Below are 16,541 nucleotides of genomic sequence, written 5' to 3'. Positions count from 1 at the left end.
TGCGTGGTTTCATATTGCCTTGCTTTGTTCCCAATGGTTCTTGCGGTTTTCACCGGGCAAAGGCCTTTTCAGGAATGAAGCGTACTCCCAATCCCCATGTGCTTCACCCCCCTCCTTTAGAGAACTTCGACAAACAGCTACTTAGCTTCGGGATGCTCAGATTTCCTTCATGGATAAGATTTCATCTAAATGTTTGGCAAATGTGATGGGAAGAATATGGTCCACCATATTGTATACTCTTCTTTTAATTGCCCATACCAAGAAGTAATTGTTGAGTTTCTCTTCCTTCTTCTCTAAGATCATTCCACCCATGCCCAAGGGATCAACTCTCAATGTCCAGTAGGGGAAAGATATTTCTGGCCTACCATAGCAAAATGACATTTAACAAGGCGTAAGATGTTTGATTTTTACTTAGAGTTAACTTCATGACCAACAAACTTGCCTGACAAGGTGTATCAAGGGTAATTAGAGTGTATATACTGCTGAACTGAAATTCTATTTCTAGAAATGTATCTTGAAGAAATACTACAAATGCAGGAAGAAGTATGTACATGGATGTGAATCCCATCTTCCCAGCAGGGTAAATTAAAGGCAGGAGAGCTGGTCAAACCACCACAAAACTCAGATTCTGGTTTCTTAAAGTGTGAAGGCAAAACAAGAATGGAAATATCTACCTTCTCACACCTTAAGACTCTTGCGGAGATGGATGAAGCTGAGTCCTTCATCTCTCTGGTGTGCCCTGGCTACAGTGACTTCTCTGAATGGGTAACGAAAACTCAGGATATGGTGCAAGGCTCATCATTCACTTGGGCTGACTTTTGTCCACACCATTCCCTATTTCCTCATGAGTGACCATTATCTCCCTTGCCCCCAGGCGCTTACAACACAAGCAAAAGTTTCTTGGATTCAATAATATAAAGAGGGTGAATCTGGATCCTTTTGTATCAGTATCCTGCTGTATTCACCTATAACCATTCCCCCAGCAAAGTGGGCAGCCTCTCACATTGGTACCTCCTCACTTTGCCCAGAACTTCCCCAACAGCAGGTATGTGACAATTGGGTTCCAAAATCTAAGCCCACTTAGTATTTATATTATTATGTACCCGTGAGGAATAGTGGAAAGAAAATACTGACCAGGAAAAATATATAGAATATAGCAATGAATAATAAACAGTTTGCAAAATAATATGTACACATGGATTTATCTTATTAAAATCTTATGGTGCATGTGCTGATAGCAAAATGGCAGACTGTAAACCACCAAGCTCTCCTTTTGTGAAAGAAACATTGAAAAAACAACCAGAAGCTGTCTGAACAAACTTTGTAGGAGCTCTGGAAAACACTCAAAACTTTACAACAAACAAGCAAATGCCCAGTCAAGGAAATCCATCTTCAAAACAATAGCAAAAGCTTTGTGACAATTTTCCTAGCACTTGCCCTGCCCTATACCTGCTGTAGTTGTGGTCTTGAGCAAGCAGCAGCCTTGTTCTAGAACTTTCCCCCCACCCCTCTCCCATCCTCCAGTCCCCTCTCAAACCCAATTGCTCCTCTTGGTCATTCTCCACACCCAGCACATGCATCTTGAACCAGAGAGCAGATGCAGATTATTTGCAAATTACTGTGCAAGTCTCTTCAAACACATCTGGGGCATTCCTGAAGAAGTGATACAAGATTCTCACCTTTGTTCCACATAAATCCAAATGCAGGCAAGAGAAGCAGCAGGTACAGTTAGTAAAAACTGCAGGGCAGACTACAAACCCACAGAGGCCTGGGGCAAAAGACTACGGGAGAAGATACGCAGTAGACCCTCTGACCATCTAAGGTCTAGAGGCTAAGCTGGAGTGGGACTCTGGGAAATGAGGACATTCAGGAGCAGCTGTGTGTATGAGAGAATTTAGAAAACTGTGCCTAGGTCCAGACAAGACACATGCCCAGAAAAGTCTTGAGAAGGTCTTAAGCCTTAACCTTGGGCTGATCTCTAGGTTCAGAGCAAGCCCCGCTAGGTGGTGAAGGAGTATCCAGTCACAGGGAGAGTTGGTTGTTCTCAGTTTGTTATTTTGGCTTTTGGTTGTTGTTTTTTTTCAGCTCCTGGTATACAAGAAAATCTTCATCAAGACAGTAGCTGAACACAAGCTATAGGAGCAGCCTGATGTTGAGGTTTTACTGCATGCCAGGCACTGTTGACTCATTTAACACAACTAGGTCAATGTGAAGGACAGGTCCTCAGGTGCAAATCCAAGAACCCCTTGTTTGCAACAGTCAGAACTGGGAGTAGGACCTGAGGCAGGACCACATTTGTCATGAACTTTCTAGAAACTGGGAAGTAGAATTGAATAACAAATCAGAAACAAGGCCTATTGGCAGCATTTTGTTAATAAGAGGGAAAAAAAGCAGAGAGACTGTGAACTTAAGTCACTCTGCAGTGATTTGTTGGGCAAGGTTTTTAAGGAATAAGAGAATTTTTCGCACAGCCTGTTAAGCTGAATATGGCCCCAGCTCACTCCCCAGAATACTTTCTGTAAACGACTGGTCTAGAAGGAGTTCACCTCATTCAAAGATGAGCACTAGTCAGAAAGGAACTGTTCCAGGACTCACTAAAGAGGATACACATTCAAAAATGAAATGAACAGGAAAAACAAAAGGCAGATAATGATCACTCATCAGAACAAAGTCACTAAAAATATTGCCAAAATAAAACAAACCCTCTATAAAATTAGAGAAGAAAAAGCATATAATGAGACAATAAGATAAAACATTACTTACAGAAGTCAGATATGAGGCAGAGAGAAAAACAAAGCCAGCAGGGAAATGAAGGCCAAGTTGATGTCAGTACAAAGGACAATAGACGTGCTGAATGCACAACAAAGGGCGTATGGGAGAATATCGAGAAAAGAGAATGGGGGTCATAGAGGGAGTTAACAAGGGGTTAAAGGAGGATCAAGAGGATATATAGATAAAGAAGACAAAGTAGATTCAACACAAGAATAATTGAAACACCTGAAGGAAAAGAGTATACACACACATACGCAAACTCATACACACAAATTGTTCCCCCCAAAGCACAGAAACATCTTCAATTAGGTAGCTGGGGATTTGCCCTGAAATTTATTTTGATAGACAAATGTGCACAATTTAGGCATTTTTAAAATATGTAAATATTGTATATGGGTATAAAGAATGAAATCTTGCCACTTGTGACAACATGGATGGATCTCTAGGGCATTATGTTAAGTGACATAAGTCAGACAGAGAAAGACAAGTACTGCAAAATCTCTCTTATATGTGGAATCTAAAAAGCAAATTTTCAAAAATTTAAAAACTAAGCTCATAGATACAGAGATCAGATTGATGGTTGCCAGAGGCGGGGGAAGGGGTGGGAGTGGGAGAAATGGGTGAACTGTTTACGTGAGGGTTTTTTAAAGTTTAAATAAATTAAATTTTAAAAGCCCACAGAGATAAAACCACATACTATTAGAATGGCTAACATCAAAATAATTGAGGATACCAAGGCAACAGTATGGAGCAAACAGAACACTCATACACTGCTGTTGGAAACTCAAAATGATGCAACCACTCTGCAAATGTATATATTTATGGATGTATATATATGTAATACTCAATCTTATACACTTTCAACTACATCTACTTCTGGAAAAGTTTAAATACACAAAATAAACTTATTATTCTTCCAGATTTAAGATTCCAGATTACAGGAATATAGAGGAGAGAGTAACATGTGGAATGACATCAGAGGATGCAATCACAAAAGCCAAAGAATGGAAAACTCTACAGGACAGTTAACCTAGTTTATTTAACAAATAAATGGCCAAAAAGATGAAGAGCTAAATGATGTAAAGGATGTATTATTTAAAGGATGTATCATCCAAATAAACATGTATGGACCTTATTTGGACCCTGAATTAAACAAACAAATTATAAAAATAAGTAAGAATAAAGAGAAATTTGAATGTTCACTAAACTTCGTGATGTTAAAGAATTACTGTTAAATTTTTAAGATATAAAAATAGCATTTTGGGGACTTCCCTGGCGGTCCGGTGGTTGAGACTCTGCACTTCCACTGCAGGGGACTCGGGTTCCATCCCTGGTCAGGGAGAACTAGGATCCCACATGCCGTGCACTGTGGCCAAAAATAATAATAATAAAAATAAATAATAAATGTTTTAAAAAATAAAATAAAGTAAAAAAACCATTTTGGTCATTTTCTAAAGAGTCTGTCATTTAGACATAAATACTGAATTGAATATGAAATCGTATGACCTTTCTTCTGGAATTTCCTTTCAAATAACTTAAGGTGGATGGAGAAAGTAGGTGGAGTTATGGATGAAATAAAGTCAGCCTTGAGATAATAATTGCAAAATCTGGGTGATGGGTATCCATCCTTAATAGACAAATAGGGGTCTATTATGTTGTTCTTATACTTTTCTATCTGTTCAAATTTTTACATACAGAAAAAACAAGTCAAATTTAACATATTTGTAATCATTGGGGAAATGGTAATCTTTCTATTAGGGCATAAGCAATAGATTGCTGTTAGATTTCCAAGTTCTCAGCTGTTGCAAAAGATGAGATTGGAATTATGGATGAAATAAATCTGGCCTGACATAATAATTGCAAAATTGGGGTGATAGGCACGTACATTCTGATACACAAGCAACGCATATTGAATGTTTGTTTGAGACAGTCTAACTCCTAGCCTCAGTGAATTGAGAATAGTCTTGTTGTATTGATATAAATCAAAGATCAAAGGCAGGAGAATTTTTCCCTGGCTAAAGGAAGCCAAAAAGCAGTCTTCGTATTTCATATCTTTTCTAATAACCCAGGTATGATCTCACTGTTTGTAAAGTCCAATCCTTCCCAACCTGCAGTCTTACCTTCCTGGACTGAGCCCAGCCCATTCCTCCCTGTACACTGGCTGCTGGAAACCTATCTCATACTTTTCCTCTCAGCTCTACCCTCCACCTCTCACGCCCTCCTCAGCCTCTTCGACTTCAGGAACCATGACTTCCAAATCCACCGTGAAGAGCCAAAGCAGCAGCCGCCGTGTCTTCAGTGCCGGCTCAGCCAGAGTCCCTGGGGTCAGCCGCTCTGGCTTCAGCAGCGTGCCCGTGTCCCACACCAGGGGCAGTGGTGGGCTCGCTGGAGTGGGTGGAGGAGCTGGCTTTGGCAGCCGCAGCCTCTATGGCGTGGGGGGCTCCAAGAGGATCTCCCTCGGAGGGGGCAGCTGTGCCCTCGGTGGCGGATATGGCGGCAGAGCTGGAGGTGGCTATGGCGTTGGAGGTGGAGCTGGGAGTGGATTGGGTTTTGGCAGTGGAGCTGGTGGTGGTTTTGGGCTCGATGGTGGAGCTGGCTTTGGTATTGGCTATTGGGGCCCTGGCATACCCGTCTGTCCCCCTGGAGGCATCCAAGAGGTCACCATCAACCAGAGTCTCCTGACTCCCCTCAACCTGCAAATCGACCCCACCATCCAGCAGGTCAGGACTGAGGAGCGGGAGGAGATTAAGACCCTCAACGACAAGTTTGCCTCCTTCGTCGACAAGGTGAGCCGGGAGCACCTGCCCTCCACTGGGATTTCAGAGTCCCCAGTCTAGAGACGCAACCAATGTCCTACCAGGGGGAGCCTCGGCAGAGAGGGAGGAGGGGACTCGGGCTAGCTCTCCACTGGGATGCAGGACAAGCTCCATATGACCACAGGCAGAAGGTGATGGAAATCATTTACAGCTACTGATCCCTTAAATGTCTCTCATTCCTGCCTGGGAAGAATTCTCCACTCTTGATAACCCTGAAGCAAAGAAAAGGAAAAGAGAGAATGAAGTGGATTAACACTTACCACTAATGGGTCTACAATGGGATACAAAGAAAAGGCCAGTCACTACCTTCTCTGAGGTTCTGGCCTACCTTTCCAGCAGGAAGAAAAAAGAAAAAGAAAAACAAAGAGAAGAAAATAAAAGTAAAATTATTTTCCATCCAGGTGAGAAAAAGAAACATTTGAGATGTACAAATATTTATAATTTGTTTTTTTTAAAAAAAGTTATTCTAGAAACAGAGCATGACCATCTATCAAGAGTGTTTTAGAAGAGATACATGCACTAAATGGGAGTTTAGATTAGAATCTAATCATTAGATATCATTTAACATCCCTTTTATTTTAGAAAATAAAAGCTTTGTATAATACATCAGGTAAAAACTATTTTAAATTACACTTTTGATTCTGCTTGTCAAGAGAAAGAGAGGAAGTGATGAAAAAATCACTGATAGGCACAATAACTTATAGGGCAGGAACAGCTCAAAAGTCTATGGGGGAATTTCATCAATGAGATCTGCCGGTTTAGAAGGAAGAATATCAGGGGAGCCTACCTCCCAATCTGAGTCTGTGTATATTCCCTTAGTAGCCCAGCACCATGGACACCACCCCAGCCTACTTGGAAACCTGGTAATACAGATACTTGTTCCTTTCTTTCTGTGTCTAGCAAACGACTCTCTTGCCTTCCTGCAGGTGTGGTTCCTGGAGTAGCAGAACAAGGGTCTGGATACCAAGTGGACCCTCCCTCAGCAGCAGGGATCCAAGCCCGTGAGGCTGACCCTGGTGCCTACGTTTGAGCAGTACATCAACAACCTCAGGGGGTGGAAGGAATCTCTCCTCTTCTTTAGTGGCTGCCCAGACTCAGAGCTCAGACACATGCAGGATCTGATGGAGGACTTCAAGAACAAGTTGAGTTACAGGAGAGAAGTGAGCTCAGTTTTCTGAAGCCCACACTTCAAATCTACCAAGTGACTAGGTCCAGTTGAGGGCATGATTGCTTAGGAAAAATATCCAATGGAAATGAAAATTTCCATTGGCTCTTTCAAAATCCTTTACTCACTGGCTCAAGCATCTTTCATCATCCTCTCTGGAAATGAAGAAGAAATCAGTAAGCCTGCAACAGCACCGAATGAACCTGTAACACTGAGGAAGGTGAGCTTAGCAATATTAGGTGTCCCCATTCTTTTGTTGAAGGCTGGCAGAGCCCACACATGGGAGGAGAAGATATTGGGTGGGCTGGGAGTAGGGGTCGGCTGACTCCGAATTGTTCCTCCTTTCCCAGGACGTGGTTGCTGCATGAATGAGGTTGAACTGCACACCAAGATAAATACCTTTAATGATCAAATTGATCACTTATGTTCTTACTTTGAGATGGAGAGAACCTCACCCTGTTTGTTCGTTTTTCTGCTTAGGAGTCTGAGTGGATGGAGTGTTTGGGAGTTGGATCTCATAGATGTATATCACTGGAAGCAGAGGTACTAACGATCCGTATCTGGTAGGAGTGCTCTCAGATGCAGTCCTACAGCTCAGACGTTTCTGTGGTCCTCGCCGTGGGCAACAATCATAATGTGGACGTGGACGGCACCATTTCTGAGGTCAAAGGCCTACATGGGGAGATTGCTCAAATGAGGCAGGCTGAGGCCAAGTCCTTACACCAGACCAAGGTGAGCAGTTGCCAGCAACGGGAGAGAAATCCTGTGCCCCTGCGACGGTCCAGCCAATGCAGGGGGTCTTCCAGGTCCCGACGGAGAGGGGTAAGGGACTGAATAGCACCCTGAGTATGGGGTCAGAAGGACCAAGACAACTGATGGTCGCAAGGCACTTTATTTAGAATCTACTGAATCTTATATAGACAGAAGAGGAACTCATTATTAGACAATGAACCCATAGAATTGCTTATCGTCTCAGTTCAGTCACCACCATGGACGTCAACAAGTTTACAACAACTATCCTTGAACCTTATCTTCCCTTAAGCAGGCTTACACACAGCCCCCAGCCATAAGGAACAACCAGGACTCTCAGTTCCCTGACGTCTCCTGGCTTGAGATAGCTTTGCTAATCTCTTTTACATTCCTCAGGCCTGGGAAAAAGAGTGCATTCCAAGTCAAGGGTAAGGGCTTTGCTTTTTGTGAGAGACATACTGTCTCCTCCAGGAGTTACCTCCGGCTAAGACTGCATGCTTCCCACATGCCCCCGCCCCAGGTGGTTACACTCAGCTGCACCAGCCTACCGCAGTTTTTTGAGTGGAGTTTGAAATACAAAGACCCTGGATGATTTCATAGGAGGTCTGTCATTGCTCAGTTCACGTAGACAATTAAAGAATTTACAGTTAGGCCTATTGAATAAAAAGAAAAAAGAGTTTAATGACATTGCCCTACTGAGTTTTGCCTTCAACCTCTTCCTGATTGTGAAATCCCTTAGATATCACTAAGAACATCACTAGTTTATTGAAAAAGTAGGTGCTCAATGATCCTACAGAACTATTCAGTAGTGCAGCAGCAAATAATCTTGTGCCATCTACTATATCTAGAGATGTCGCATCGTTTGGTGTGAGTTTATTAGATGGCTGGGAATTGACAGCCATTTTTGGCATGTGAAAGCCCATAAACACTTTATCTACCCGCATGCACACTGCTTCTCTATTCTTCTGGACTACAGTGTAAGGAGCTGCAGGTCAAGGTACATAGACAAGGGGATGACATGTACAACACCAAGCAGGAGACTGCTGAGCTCAACCACATGATCCAGAGACTGATCTGAGACAGACCATGGCCACATGCAGTCCACCATCTCCAGTGGCTATGGCAGTGTCAGTGGTGTCAGCAGTAGCTTAGGCCTGGGCGGAGATAGTGGCTATTCCTACAGCAGTGGTCACAGCGTTGGAGGTGGCTTCAGTTCCGGCAGTGGCAGAGCCATAGTGGGTGGCCTCAGCTCCTCCAGGGGCAGCAGTTCCACCGTCAAATACACCACCACCTCCTCCTCCAGCAGGAAGAACTACAAGCACTGAAGTCCTCCTGTTGGTACTTGGTCCCACATTGTCTTAGCCCCCCATCCAGCTGCATTGCCCCCTTCTCAGGTTGCTGCTTCTCTCCTGTCTCCGACTTCTCTTGGCCTATGAGTTAGAGCAGAAGTGGCTAAGTCCTCATTTCCTCCGTCTATACTCGCTTCACCCGAGCCTCCATTACTCACTATCAGAAGGTCAACAATCAGTGTCATGAACATATGTAGGCATCCTACTGATGTTCCCATCTTATTATCAGTTTCATCAGTCTACCATGATTCTAGGAAGAAAATGACCTATGCCCTCCTTGAAAACTGACAATCGAGATCATGAAAACAGAGCAGGGAATCTTCCCTTTAACTGTCCTGCCCATTCTAGCTAGACTCAGGAGTTCCCCACAGAACAAATAAGTTATCTTCCCATGCAGTGTCCCTAAATGGTATTGACACCACCCTCTCAGCTGCAGTTATATCCCTACAATGTTTTTCTCTGCTCTCTTTGCTTTCTTTTGTTGTGTTGAATAAAGCAAATTTCTAATATAAAGATTCTGTGTTAGATTGTAGTGTTGATCATGTACTGGTTCTGAAACTTACTCAACCCACTCAGTGATGCTCATCTTTGGAGAACCACCTCTCAGCCCCACTGACAACTTACCCTGCTTCATACCCAACTCTATCAGTCAACATCATGTGATACTCAGTTATTCTGTGGGTGGATGACTACCAACTACTATTCAGCCCTCTGCCACTCAGGGTTTTTTCTCAAAATGGAGTCTTTGAGAGAGTCTCTTCAGCAAGTGGTGTTGGGAAAGCTGGACAGCTGCATGTAAATCAATGAAGTTAGAACACGCCCTCTCACCATACACAAAAACAAACTAAAAATGGCTTAAAGACTTAAACATAAGACATGACACCATAAAACTCCTATAAGAGAACATAGGCAAAACATTCTCTGACATAAATCATACCAATGTTTTCTTAGGTCAGTCTCCCAAAGCAACAGAAATAAAAACAAAAATAAACAAATGGGACCTAATCAAACTTACAAGCTTCTGCACAGCAAAGGAAAACATAAACAAAATGCAAATACAACCTAGAGAATGGGAGAAAATATTTGCAAACAATGTGACCGACAAGGGCTTAATTTCCAAAATATACAAACAACTCAACAACAAAGAAACAAACAACCCAATCAAAAAATGGGCAGAAGACCTAAAGAGACATTTCTCCAAAGGAGAAATACAAATGGCCAATAGGCACATAAAAAGATGCTCAACATGGCTAATTACTAGAGAAATGCAAATCAAAACTGCAATGAGGTACCACCTCACTCTGGTCAGAAGGGCCATCATTAAAAAGTCTACAAATAACAAATGCTGGAGAGGGTGTGGAGAAAAGGGAACCCTACTACATTGTTGGTTGGAATGTAAGTTGGTGCAGCCACTGTGGAAAACAGTATGTGCGCTCCTCAGAAAACTAAAAATAGAATCACCATGTGATCCAGCAATCCCACTCTTGGGCATATAGCCAGACAAAACTATAATTCAAAAAGATATAGGGTGGTGGTGGCCTCATAGAACGAGTTTGGGAGTGTTCCTCCCTCTGAAATTTTTTGCAAGAGTTTGAGAAGGATAGTTGTTAACTCTTCTCTAAATGTTTGATAGAATTTGCCTATAAAGCCATCTGGTCCTGGACTTTTGTTTGTTGGAAGATTTTTAATTACAGTTTCAATTTCATTACTTGTGATTGGTCTGTTTATATTTTCTAATTCTTCTTGGTTCAGTCTTGGAAAGTTGTACCTTTCCAAGAATTTGTCCATTTCTTCCAGGTTGTCCATTTTATTGGCATATAGTTGCTTGTAGCAGTCTCTTATGATCCTTTGTACTTCTGTGGTGTCAGTTGTAATTTCTCCTTTCAGGATACACAATTAATGCACAGAAATCTCTTGCATTCCTATACACTAACAATGAAAGGTCAGAAAGAGAAATTAAGGAAACAGTCCCACTTACTAGTGCAACAAAAAGAATAAAATACCTAGGAATAAACCTACCTAAGGAGACAAAAGACCTGTATGCAGAAAACTATAAAACACTGATGAAAGAAATCTAAGATGACACAAACAGATGGAGAGATACACCATGCTCCTGGAGTGGAAGAATCAATATTGTGAAAATGACTATGCTACCCAAAGCAATCTACAGTTTCAGTGAAATCCCTATCAAATTACCAATGGCATTTTTCACAGAATTAGAACAAAAAATTTTACAATTTGTATGGAAACACAAAAGACCCCAAATAGCCAAAGCAATCTTGATAAAGAAAAACGGAACTGGAGGAATCAGGCTCCCCAACTTCAAACTATACTACAAAGCTACAGTAATCAAGACAGTACTGGCACAAAAACAGAAATATAGATTAATGGTACAGGATAGAAAGTCCAGAGATAAATCCATGCACCTATGGTCACCTAATCTATGATAAAGGAGGCAAGAATATACAATGGAGAAAAGACAGCCTCGTCAATAAATGGTGCTGGGAAAACTGGACAACTACATGTAAAAGAATGAAATTAGAACAATTCCTAACACCATACACAAAAATGAACTCAAAATGGATTAAAGATCTAAATGTAAGACTGGACACTATAAGACTCTTAGAGGAAAACATAGGAAAAACACTCTTTGACATAAATCACAGCAAGATCTTTTATGACTCACCTCCTAGAATAATGGAAATAAAAATAAACAAATGGGACCTAATGAAACTTAAAAGCTTTTGCACAGCAAAGGAAACCATAAACAAGACGAAAAGACAACACTTAGAAGGGGAGAAAATGTTTACACATGAAGAAACTGACAAAGGATTAATCTCCAAAATATACAAACAGCTCATGCAGCTCAATACCAAAAAAACAAACAACACAATCAAAACATGGGTGGAAGATCTAAATAGACATTTCTCCAAAGAAGACATACAGATGGCCAACAAACACATGAAAAGATGCTCAAGATCACTAATTATTAGAAAAATGCAAATCAAAACTACAGTGAGGTGTCACTTCACACCAGTCAGAATGGCCATCAACAAATAATCTACAAACAATAAATGCTGGAGAGGGTGTGGAGAAAAGGGAACCCTCTTGCACTGTTGGTGGGAACATAAATTGATACAGCCACCATGGAGAACAGTAGGCAGGTTCCTTAAAAAACTAAAATAGAACTACCATATGACCCAGCAATCCCACTACTGGGCATATACCCAGAGAAAACCATAATTCAAAAAGACACATGCACCCCAGTGTTCACTGCAGCACTATTTACAATAGCCAGGACATGGAAGCAACCTAAATGCCCATCAACAGAGGAATGGATAAAGAAGCTGTGGTACATATATACAATGGAATATTACTCAGCCATAGAAAGAAATGAAATTGGGTCATTTGTAGAGATGTGGATGGACCTAGAGCCTGTCATACAGAGTGAGATAAGTCAGAAAGAGAAAAACAAATATTGTATATTAATGCATATATGTGGAATCTAGAAAACTGGTATAGATGATCTTATTTGCAAAGCAGAAATAGACACAGATGTATAACAAACATATGGATACCAAGGGGAAAAGGGGGGAGTGGGATGAATTGGGAGATTGGGATTGACATATATACACTATTGATACTATGTATAAAATAGATAACTATTGAGAACCTACTGTATAGCACAGGGATCTCTACTCAATGCTCTATAGTGACCTAAATGGGAAGGAAATCCAAAAAAGAGGGGACATATGTATGAGTATAGCTGATTCACTTTGCTGTACAGTAGACAGTAACACAACAGTGTAAAGCAACTATACTCCAATAAAAATTAATTTAAAAAAAAAAGAAAGATGGTCCAGGTTAACAGATGACACTCAGATTAGCATGGAGGCGGTTATGGCTGGGAACATTCTCCTTTTGTGATAGGATATCCAACAGCCATTTTCAGTGTAAAATTCTATACAAGTTTTGACAAGCAAAACAGATGTTAGAGTTTTATTCAACTCTTCCCAGATATCAGTGTCAGGGTTATGATTTTGACGTTTAGACAGAAACAGATTTTTAGGCCAAGTTTACACAAGCTTATTCTAGAATTTGGCTCATCAGGCTTTCCAACCAGGTGCTACCTGTATGCAGAAGAATTAAAAGCAAGGAAAAATTCCATAGGAACAACAATTACCAATTCAGTTATAATAATTTTTGCTAATTTGGAGCCACAGCAGAGACCCTCTGCCCTGGATCATGGATCAAGTTGCAATCTAGCCTTATGCCATGGTGGTCCACAGGTGTGCAAGGGTCTTGCAGCTGAGCAGGTCGCTAGGCAGAAGTTTTGGATCTGGGGAAGACTTCTGAGAATTAGTGACCACCCTACCCTACTATTACGCAGCTGTAGGGTTTGAGTCAAGGGAATGATGGAAGCAGAGGTCAGGAACTACCAAGCTGTACAAAATCCCAAAAGCTGGTGGGGAAACTTCCCAATGAGCCAGGCACAGACTCTGGTTCCCCCTCCCCATGTGAAAAGCTCCATGACAGCAGGTTACTTACAGGCTTCTCTCACCACCCTGGAATGAAGGCCAGATATGTCCCCAGTTCTGTGGAGGCCAGCTCCATGCCAGCAGCTTGACCTTCAGGGCAGGCATTACTATCCCAGTCAGCTATGAATAGGGCCACCAGACAAAATAGAGCCTGCCTAGTGGAACTTGAATTTCACATAAACGACAAAAACATTTTAACATAAGCATGCCCCAAATATTGTATGGAACCCACCTATACTAAAACATTATTTGTTGTTATATCTGAATTTAAAATTGAACTGCACATCTTATATTTTAATTTGCTAAATATGGCAACCCTACCTATGAACTACAGATATACTGAATGACAGACATTGAACTACAGACAAGGGCGCTGGTGGTTGGGCTGCTGCTCCAAATTTCTATTGTAAAGCCGCAGACAATAGGCAAGGACCAAACACCCGCATAAGTCAGCTCAAACAGCCTTGAGATCCCCTGGGGTTTCTCACAGTTACGTGTCATCACTGGTGATTCCTAGTATCCATGGCTTCCATGTTTCTATAACTTCTCAGGCTTGACCCTGGGAGAAGGAGACAGCAGTACACCTGGCTGGCCATTTTAGCCAGAACTTAAGCCATGGATTGTTCTAAAGGACATTGTGCTTATTTATTACGTATGTGATTTACTAAACGATGTTAACACGGAGAAAAGGGTGAAAGCAAATACATGAGTCAAAATATTAATAGTGATTGATTCTGAGGAGTGGGAGTTTGGGTCAATGTTCTTTTCCCTTTTGTACTTTTTTGCTGCATAAAAGTATATCTTCCTTTTCCCCCATTGAAATACTACTTTTATTACATTGAATTCGTACATTCTCTGTCCTGTTCCAGTCATCTCTTTGTGCGATCACACCACTGTCATTACTAAAGCTTTCTATTCCATGATGGTTTCTGATACAGTGATTTCTACTCATTGCTTGTTTGTTTTCAATGTTTTCTTCTTATTCTTGTGCATTTTGTTTTGTGGTTGCTGTTGATATTAGGTTCCCCCGGGATCTTACAGTTTTTTGTTGTGAATTAGAACCTCTTCTGTCATATTTTCTAATCACTGGAAGGTAGTGCATGAGAGTTACTGATTCCTGTACCAACCACCTTGCTAAACTTTATCCCAGTTCTGATGATGAAGTGACAAGAAAGAGGCAGAGCCAGGATGCAAGGACCGACCTGCCTCCTTTCGTAATCTTCGCTATTCCCCAGTGCTAGGGCGGTGTGGTCTCACCCTTGGACTCTGGCTCCATCAGTTCCCCCTCTGGCCGTGGGGAGAGGTGCAGGTGTGGACCAGGAGGGGCCGACCTGGCCTCCCCCATCACTCCAGCCCTTCCCGGCTGTGCTTGCCCTCCAGTGGAGATGCCATTGCGCTAGGGTGCTAAGAGCAAACACAGGAGTGGGCTCCTCTCCTCAATGGGACATCTGCTGGCTCATGACATCAGCTGGTGACATACCCCGCACCGAGGGCAAACACCAAGGAGTGTTGCCCTTGAGCCTGAGAATGCCAGCCCACACTGGGAGGATGAGGAATGACTGCTTTTGCCCAAGCTGGCACAGCATCCCATTCTCTCCTCCCCCAGCTCTGGACTCCATCCAAGCTTTATTTTGTCTTTCCTCCTCCTGAGAACCTTACCAGTCTCTGCAGCCTTATTTTCCCCGCTCTGACCTCTCGTTTATTCCTTGGTGATGTAGGAGTGATGAGTGGAGTACAACTGTCTTTAGCCTGTATTACTCTCATCTAAAAACATGTTTTCCAAACCTCATTATTTGCTCATATATGCTCTATGTCACTCAGCCACCCAGCAAAGTCACTCAGCAATACCGTGTAAGGTTACCTGTGGCAGAGCTAGCTTTTAGACACTGCAGATAATTGAAAGGCAGGTAGGTGCATTATTAAGCTCATGTTGGATTCAACTGAATTATGTGCCTACCCTTGAAGAAAAATCCCTCTCACTTGACAGAGCCAGAACTACACCCATAAACACACACACACACACACACACACACACACACACCCCATGTAAATTAAGAGGCAAGAGTGGTGCATGCATGCAAAGCATAAAGGTACGTGAACAGTGGCAGGTCCAACTTCAGAGAGGCTGAGTGATTGTCAATTCCTTCAAGTGAAGGGCAGTTTTTGAAAATGTAGGGAAACCACATTTTAGAACTAAATCCATAAAATACCATGATACCTAAACAACCTTATCAGGGTACAGCGTGTAGGTACTAATCTCACAGAGACATTAAATGCTCCAGAAAAACAAAACAAAACAAGCAAACAAAAAGAACTCCATTTATTGCAGAATCACACCCTCTCAATCATTCCAGAAAGAATCAGAAATCTCACGACTTCCCTGGAGAGAGGATTTCCTTGTTTACCATTAGACAGTAGAAGCCCTTTGTTACTGAGTTGAATTCCTCTTGCTGAGTTTAAGTGTATTCTATTCCCTGGTGGCTACAACAAAGCCGAAGAAACAGATTGACCTCCTTGCATCATGCCTTTCCTCTCCCCTCACACCTCCTATTTCCCAATACCTTCATCATTTTCACCTCTGGGCTCACTCCAGGCTGGCCAGCTCTTGCTTAATAGACCAGTGCTCGGGGCAAGTGGAAAGCACATTGAAGCATTCCTTTAAAAGGAATTAGTGTTTCACATTGGCCTGATGGGAGCATATCTAGAATATCCACCGGAGGAGAATCACCAGAGGGCACTGAGGCATCTGCCTGTGGGATCATACACCATTTTAGCCCTTTTCCAGGAAGGAAGGTGAGAGCAGCGCCCTGGCCGCTCAATGTAACCTGCAGCCCGGACATGGCGCCGGTCTGTTTCGTGAAAACTATTTCATCCCATCAGATTACAGAAATACTCGTGGTTTTGCAGAGGGTTTTTCCTAGAAGCCCTCCAGGGAAGCTGCGTATCAGTCAATCACACTTTGAGTGCACGCAAGAAGAGCTGACCAGTTGAAAGAGTCCTCCGCTGAGTCCTTCTTCAAAGAGACGAATTCTTTTGCAGTAACAGGTCACAGATCTTAATTTTTCATCCCTCTGTGTCTGGGCTTTTGAATATTTACCCTGTTAAAGCAGAGCATGGAGAGCTACCTGCTCTCCAGTTACCTGGAGCCAAT

The 16,541-nt window shown here is 42.2% G+C and overlaps 1 protein-coding gene across 1 annotated transcript in view; it reads left to right on the top strand.

Annotated features, from left to right (window-relative positions):
* The first annotated feature begins 4,955 nt into the window (after positions 1-4,955).
* LOC118902149 (keratin, type II cytoskeletal 6A-like) overlaps positions 4,956-16,541 on the top strand; it is a 38,683-nt gene continuing 27,097 nt past the window's right edge. Inside the window, 1 exon segment of the mRNA XM_036866164.1 lies at positions 4,956-5,558. Within this exon segment, the coding sequence (XP_036722059.1) occupies positions 5,019-5,558 (540 nt within the window). The 5' untranslated portion in view covers positions 4,956-5,018.

The sequence above is a fragment of the Balaenoptera musculus genome, chromosome 10 (genome assembly GCF_009873245.2).
Source record: "Balaenoptera musculus isolate JJ_BM4_2016_0621 chromosome 10, mBalMus1.pri.v3, whole genome shotgun sequence".
Taxonomy (NCBI): Eukaryota; Metazoa; Chordata; class Mammalia; order Artiodactyla; family Balaenopteridae; genus Balaenoptera; species Balaenoptera musculus.
Note: the sequence above shows the minus strand (reverse complement) of the source record. Positions and strands in the feature narration are given on the sequence as shown.